Source organism: Solea senegalensis, linkage group LG2 (genome assembly GCF_019176455.1).
Source record: "Solea senegalensis isolate Sse05_10M linkage group LG2, IFAPA_SoseM_1, whole genome shotgun sequence".
Classification (NCBI taxonomy): Eukaryota; Metazoa; Chordata; class Actinopteri; order Pleuronectiformes; family Soleidae; genus Solea; species Solea senegalensis.
The window spans coordinates 5,488,026-5,496,011 of NC_058022.1; the positions used below are offsets into that span (position 1 = coordinate 5,488,026).

A 7,986-nucleotide genomic window follows, 5' to 3' on the forward strand; every position below is an offset into this window, starting at 1 on the left:
AATACGTTGGGATGGTTTATTTTTTGAACAGTCGTAGTTAGGACACATGACTGCTCAAAACAGCGCTGTGGCCGCTCCTCAGTGTCTGGTCTCACTGTCTTGTCTCCTCAGCTGCTCCTTCACTGGCTTCCCCCTCTTTGTCCACATCAGCTGCTCTCTCGTGCAGTGTCCCCTGCAGCGCCTCCTTCAGGGTCAGGCTCACAGCTTCCGTGTGCCTCACCACCCCCTGCTCGACCGACTCCTCCGGGTGATGTCTCTGCAGATGCTTGGCGACTTGGAACTTCTGCTTCGCCCGGTAGGAGCAGTGGCGACAGCCGAAAGGCTGCTGCTTGGTGTGAGACAGGAAGTGGTGTCTGAGACCCGCCGGCCACCGGAAGGCCTTGTGACACAGTCCGCACACGTACGGCCGCCCGTCACTGTGCTGCCGCTGGTGGGTCTTGAGTATGAAGCTCGTCTTGAAGGCTTTGCCACATTTCTCGCAGACGTAAGGACGCACGTCGCAGTGTTGAGTGTCCCGGTGGGCGCGCAAGGCGTCCGCTCTGTTGGTGCGGTAGTCACACTCGTCGCAGGCATATGGCTTCTCTCCTGCAGAGAACAAATACATGAATCTTTAAACTACAAGCACAGAAAAACATCACAGATGACTCTTTTAATTAAAAATAATGAATAATTGTGTCGTTGATACCTGTGTGCTTGGTCATGTGATACTTCAGCTGACTTGCCCACTTGCATTTGTAGCCGCACTCTGGACAAAGGTACTTCCTCTCTTCTTGGTGAACCCTCATATGAAGCTGTGATTTAAATTGTCAAAAAAACAAAAAGAAATAAGAAGCATTTTCCTTGTATTTTAGTTTTATGGACATCTAGTTTTTCCTATCCTAGAACCAGCTGTCTAAGGGTGAAATAAAGTGGCAAACATCGCAGTAGGTGTAGAATGTATGAGGGAAGTCTTTTGTAAAGTGGCTAAAATCTGATTTTCATGGTTTCCTCACAGCTTGGCAGCCATGTTTTCAGTGAGACCTGTGCAGAGGGTGTGACTGTATCAGTAATCACATTTCAGAAAACCTGATCTATACAGTTATTTTACCGCTATTATAAACACAAACCACATTTATAGACAGTCCACCCAATAGGCGTTGCACTCACCTTCAGCCTGGACGGGTCAGTGCAGGTGTAACTGCACTGCTCGCAGCGGTACGGCTTCTCCCCAGTGTGCGTGCGAATGTGCCACGTGATCTTCTGCTTGTTCCTGGTGGAGTAGTCGCAGTCTCGGCATTTGTACAGACGCCTGCCTCCGTGTGACCGCAGATGATGCTCCAGCACCAGCTGATGCCGACAAGCGAACGAACACGTGCTGCACTTGAGGGGCTTGTCCTCAGGGGGTCCGTCCTCGTGCTCGCCAACAAGGTGCAGCGCTAAACGCTGCCTTGTTTTAGCGGCAAAGGAGCACAGCTGGCACCGGTGTGCGAGGTGGCTCCTCTGATGGAGCTCCAGGTCTTGCCTTGTCAAAAAAGTCTCCTGACAGGTGGTGCATTTCAGCTCACGGTGTTTGCTTTGCTGGTGGGCCTTCAGTGCGTCCTCGCTGCTACACGTGTGGTCACACTGCTTGCACGGGAAACAGCCTTGGAGCTGGTGAACGCGTTTGCAGTGGTTTCTTAGTGCAATCTCTGAACTAAAGCAGGCGCCGCAGTCAGTGCAAGCATGCTTTAATTCTCCCGTGTGGCACCTCAGTTGATGGCGCCTTATATCGTCCAGTGTGAAGCCACTGAAGTCACACAGAGGGCACGAGTGCACAGGCTGTTTGTCGTGTATGCGCATCTTGTGCTGACGCAGTTTCGTCACGGCCCCAAAGGTCTTGTCACACACGTCGCACTCGTGGCGGCCAACTCCCGTGTGAAGAGACTCGTGCTCTTCCAAGCGATAGCGCCGTGTGGTGGCAAAAGGACAGTATCGGCAACGGTGAGGCCTGACACCTTTGTGTTTGAGGGCGACGTGTTGTGCCATGCAGCGTTGCTGCTTACAGGTGAATGAACACTGCTGGCAACGCAAACGCTTCGGCTGGGCGACTGCAAACTTCTTTTTATGAACACGCAGAACGTGGCAGGTCAAGGTAGCTGACGATTTACTTGCAAATGCACACACTGTGCACTGGACTTCACCTGCCTTTGTGCAGCTGCTCTTTTCATAGCCGTCTAATGCATTGTTCTCATTCACCTCTTTTGCTGGGTCCGATTCATTTTCGCTATCACCATCCACCTCTGAAGGAATCTGATTCTCTCCTCTCTGATTTCTGTTTGGGCAGGTTGTGAGGTGCCGTTCAACTATCGCAAGCCTGACAGACGCAAATGAGCACAGCTTGCATTTGAATTTATCATCTTTTTTTGTATAAAGGGCCCCTTTCTCCAGTGATACACCACGGTCTTTGTTGTGATGTAAGAGGTTTTTCCCATACTTTACACAACATTTGCTTTGCTGAGGTCCTGAAGGTGCATCGTCAGATCTCTCAGAGACCGTTAAATGAGATGTACACACTTCCTCTTCTTGCCAATGAATTTCTGGATCAATTGAGTCTGTAGAGGACTGAATTTGTGAAGACAGCTCTGTCCGATCTGTATCCGTTCCCTCTGGCAGTTCTTTTAATGCCTGCTTACCCTGATTACAGCTCTCCTCTGCAGCTGGACATATTTTTGAAATGCCAACAAATGTTCTTGCTTTTCGTGGAAGTGCTGGGCACTTCTTTGCACAGTGACTATCAAGTCCTCGTCTCTGTTTGAAGTGAGCACCACAGACCTGGAACTTGTGTTCCTGTGTCTTCCCAGTGCGCACGGCCTGGCCGCGAAACACGGTCTCCTCTGTGGTTTTGTCAGAGCGCTTCTCACAGCCTTTAACGTCTTTGCTTGACACCACAAGCATCTGCACGCGTCCCTCCAGAACCATAGCATCTGCTTGGTCCTTGTCGTGCTTCTTCATAGCGTTCAGACGGACCTCAGATTCCAATGGTCGATTTTGCGCTTCTGGCAAAATAGAACCGACTGTTTTACCATCACTCGCCACATCTGGTATTTGGCACTTCCTATGCTGAACTGATTGACTGGCTGAATCACTTGCAGGCTCACAGCTGTCGTCTAAGTCATTTAGTTCACACTCTTCGTGAGACGTTGCTACGTTATCCTCCTCTGATGAAGTTGTAGATGTAGAGCAGTCTGCTTTCTCTAGAGATGTTTTGGAAGTAGCCGTCATTTGACTTTGACTTGCACGGTCTTCCTCCACGTTTTGCGGTGAGGGGTTCTGACAGTCAGCGGTAGACAGGGTAGTTAATATCAGAGTGCAGTACTCCTCTGGACTGTTCACAGATGGCAGACTGTCTGAAATGCCTTCATGAACAACCTCTTGAGGAACATTCAAAGCATTGATGGTTTCCATGGATTGCACTGCAGGTACGGTTTGTCTACTGTGACCGGCTGCACCTGCAGGCCTGAGCTGTTCTCTTTGAGATGCCGGCTCTCCTTCACTGGATTGTCCGGGCTGCTCATGATCTGTGGAGTGATTATTGTAGAAATCCTCCACAAAATCTGCTGAGTTTCTCTCCTTCTCTTTTGCGGCATAGTGCTCCAGCCATGCTTTGTCCCCAGGTACATACCCATGAGATTTCCTCTTGTGCAGGAAAAGGCTGATGCTACTGAAGGAAGAGTAAGCGCAGAGGGCACAGTGAAACTCTTTCAGCTTGGTGTGTTTGCAGTTCTCATGGTTCTGAAGTGCTTGTCGGTAGCAGGTGGTGTAGGCGCAGTATTTGCACTGATGCACAGACGGCGGTCTCTCCTCTCCAGAGTGTTTGGCCAACATGTGATTGCGAAGCTCATATTTTCGCTTGCAGGCATACGCACAGATCTCGCACATGAGTGTTTTGGCCTGGTGTCTTAGTTTGTGGCTGTTCAGCTGGTCCATGCGGTGACAACGGTAGGAGCATTGATCGCACTGATACCTAGGAGACGAGACAGGAAGTTTCAGTAACAAATGTAAAAGCTATGCCCTCGTACCCCCTTATCAAATAAAGAGAAACAGCACATTCTACCAACTACGTTCACATCGTCCTAAATACAGATTTTATTGGGTTGAATATGTGAAAATACCTGTTTGAGTGTGTAAAAGGCTCATAGAAACTACATTCAATTAAATAGAAACAATAAAAAACACTGTAATTGTTAATAGATCTGTGCCCAGACATCAGTAGAAAAAAACATAAAAGATCTACCTGAGGTCTCCAGCATGTTTCCTCATGTGGACGTTCAGGTAGTGCTTCCATTTAGTGACATATCCACATTCAGCGCACATGAAGTTCTTGTCGTCTGAGTGAGTGAGCATATGTCTGGAGAGGTAGGACTCATCTCGGCACCTGAAATCACACAAGCTGCACTTGTGGGGCCTCTCACCTTTCACAGAAAGAGAGAGAAAGTGTTAGTACAGCGAGTGACATACGAGATTTGACAAGAAAACATTCATCTTCCTCACCACTGTGCATCAGCACGTGTCTCTTCAAGCCACGCTTGTGTGACGTCACGTAGCTGCACTGAGAGCAGCGGTGGATCTTCTCGTTGGCGTGCAAATGTCCGATGTGCTGCTCAAACTCCACGGGGTTAAACGTTTCGAAGGAGCAAAAGTCACAGCAGAGCTTGTCGGTGCCTGCGTGGCCCTGCCGCTGGTGCTGGAGGAAAAGGGCTTTATTTGAGCAGGAGAAGTCACACTGTGAGCAGTGGTAAGCCAGGTGTGTCCGATAATGAGTCTCCATGTCAGTGTCTTTTTCAAAAACGGCACCACAGGCATGATGGCGACATTGTACTGCCTGGACTCCATGGACTTCAAGAGTGTGTCTAAGAAGTTCTTTGGGTGAAGAAGTCTGGAAAGAACAGGCCTCTTGAAAGCAGGCCACGGGCTGGCTGGTTGTTGGGATGTTGTGCATCTTCATGTGACTCTTGAGTGACCTGCTTTGGCGAAAGCTCTGACCACACGTAGGGCAAGGATAACTTGGACCGCTTACGCCTCCTTGTGCCGCGTCAGCATGCATGCTGATGAGATGCCGTCGGATGGCGTTCTGCTCCACGGCGGAATAGTCACACAAGTGGCAGCGGTGAACTTTTTCTCCTGCCTCACGGAGTCTGTGTATGCGTAGTTTGCTCTTGCTGGTGAAGTAACGCTTGCAGGTGGGACACTGGAGACTGGGGTCAGGGAAATGTATGTGGAGGTGTTCCTGCAGGTGGGACCGCATCTTGAAGCAGCGGCGGCATGTAGGGCAGGTGTGAGTACGGTAGATGTGCTCTGCAGCCTCTGCAACGTATTCTAGCGGACGACAACACATGACACACACGTTTAAGTACGTTTTCTTGACACAGTAGACATACATTTTCATTCATCGTAAACTATTGAGAAAATTTGATCTAATCAACTTCATGAGCATCTACAGAAAATATGTGATTTCACTATCTTCACCATTGGAAATTTTGTGGAACAAACAACTTATCAAGAAAATAATTAACTAATTAATTGATCATTTAAAAATGGATAACATTCTAGGAAATAAATCAATTTAATTTCAACTCGGCATCTCAGCAAGTGTAACATTGTGGATGGCACTTCACTAGGTCTAAACCTTGTGATCTAATCTTAGTTACATGGTTAAATGTAAACTGATGTAGACTCTACCAGGCAATAATCTACCAGGCAATCTACCAGACTGTTGTACATCCAGTACCTTTGGATTTTAGTACAGCTGTGTCCAATGCTGCGTCTTTGTCTCTATTCACCGCCTTTCGTCTTCTTTTCGTATCACGTCCATCCTTTTCAGGCTGTTCTTTGTCCCCATCTCCTGGTGAAAACGAAGAACTCGCTGGCCTGGATTTCAGTTTTCTTTTTAGTCGGCTGGACACCCGAGTCTGATGACTTCCAATGGCAGATGCAGTCGTGGGCGCAGTCTCGCTGTCTGTGAACAAATGTGTCAAAATGCTCATGATTGGCCACAGATCAACACATATATGGGTTTGTGTAACACAATATATTCTATGCAAATGTCATTTTTACCTTCAGCACAACTTGGAAGCTGGTTGTGCTGCGAGAGGTGGTCACTCAGTTTCTGAGCAGTTTCAGCGACAAACTCACGGTGAACACAGCTGAGGGGCATGTGTTCCTCCATCTCAGCCTCTGTTGCAACAATGCTTTGGGAGTGGGAGGGGACGGTGCAAGGGGTTAAAAGAAAGAGACCATGTTGATATCCTCCTTGTCAATCTGTGCTGCTGAACTGACAGCCTTGCTCGGTGCAGGAGGGCAACTCTGAACGATTTTGCAGTGATGATGCAGAACATGTGGCTCGGTACAGACCTCAGTGCACCGACAGCATTTGTAATATCCCAGCTGAACCTCAGTAGGTGGAGCAGTCAGCCTTTTTTTGAACATGGCTAAGAGACAAAACTATAATGCCCAAATTTTACACATTGATGTGGTTCCACTGTCTCCATTGCACCTGAAAAAACAAAATAAGTTATTTAATTTCTAGAATATTAAAATGGCATGCCAAATAGTTATTATATATATGCTCAATTCAATTCAATACAACTTACATATATACATACAGACCTGACAAACAACAACAAAGACACTTAATTAAAAGTGCTGTATGGTTGTACAGAGCTACAGTGGAATACCAAAATACCAAAAGTCATAATCAGTACAAAAAGCAGTTTTCTTAAAAAACACTAACATGTTTGGTATATTTTCTTCCATAATTCAGCAAAAACACAAAACTACACTATAAAAGTGTTGTAGCCACACAATGACGTTAAATAACACATATATTTAACAAAACCACTTATTTAAATCTGAGATTAAAACACAATATCATAAGCGATATCCGACCTACCGCCCGGGTTTCCGCAGTGCTTTGTATCTGTGAAACAGACCATCAACATTTATTTAGCATTTAGCAGTATGGCTGCCACGTAAATATCCGCTTTTAGTGCCTCGGGCTCAGAGAGATGTCTTAATTTATGGTGGTATATGAAGTCCCACTGCTTTTCTGTGATAATATAAGCTGTCAAATATGGTAATTATGTGCCGATAACAACACTGCTAAAGCTAGCTGGCTTCTTCATCTTCTTCGTCGGCGTTTTGCTACCGACGGGATCCAACAAATTGCACCACTGCCCCCTACTGTCTCGTTCCGAGCTACTATCTCATAGTTCTCGGGGATTTCACTGTTTTAAATGTAATAATGCATTTACTCTACTAAGACAGTAAACTGAATATATTTAATTCGTGGACAAAATAAGACATCTGAGGAAGTGATTTGAGGGTTGAGACATGTTAAAATCTATATTATTAATCTAAAAAAGAGACTAATCATCAATGTTTTCAAGATTCTCAGATATGTTTTTTCTTCTATTGGATTCAGCATTCTATCTATCTATCTATCTATCTATCTATCTATCTATCTATGCTATGTTATATTATATTTTATTCAGGGCTGGAACAAACGATTATTTTCATAATCGATTCACCTATTGGTTATTTTATCGATTAATCAACTCCTTGTTTCATCCAATCAATGGACAATGTCTTGTTTTGTCGACACAAACCAAAAATAATTAATTAATCAATTAATAAGAAACCAGAACATATTCACATTTAAGAAGCTGAAAAATATTAAAGAAAATTCAGTCTTCAAATTAATCGAATAGTTGCAGCCCTAATTATATCACATGACAGCTCAACGTAATGTGACTCATGGCTGCTACGTCATGGATCAGCCAGCAGGTGGAGACAGAGTTGCATGAGTGAAGTCCCTCAGACTTTGGGTAAAAAAAACAAAAACACACACCTGGGTTCCGCGTCACCGTGACGGACAGACAGACAGACAGACGGATTCAAACATCAATCACAAACACACGTGACGGAAACGCGGAGTTAATATGTGTGTGTGGCAGTGGCGCTCGTCAGACA

At 46.0% G+C, this 7,986-nt stretch overlaps 1 protein-coding gene across 1 annotated transcript; it reads right to left on the bottom strand.

Annotated features, from left to right (window-relative positions):
* Window positions 1-2: 2 nt before the first annotated feature.
* On the bottom strand, window positions 3-7,135 carry znf142 (zinc finger protein 142). Its single transcript, XM_044013448.1, has 8 exons — window positions 6,908-7,135; window positions 6,073-6,511; window positions 5,747-5,974; window positions 4,510-5,334; window positions 4,253-4,430; window positions 1,147-3,982; window positions 686-791; window positions 3-585 (listed from the first exon to the last, which is right to left on the bottom strand). The coding sequence occupies exons 2-8, from the start codon at window positions 6,182-6,184 to the stop codon at window positions 92-94; spliced, it is 4,779 nt and encodes a 1,592-aa protein (XP_043869383.1). The 5' UTR covers window positions 6,185-6,511; window positions 6,908-7,135; the 3' UTR covers window positions 3-91.
* Between the last annotated feature and the right edge of the window lie 851 nt (window positions 7,136-7,986).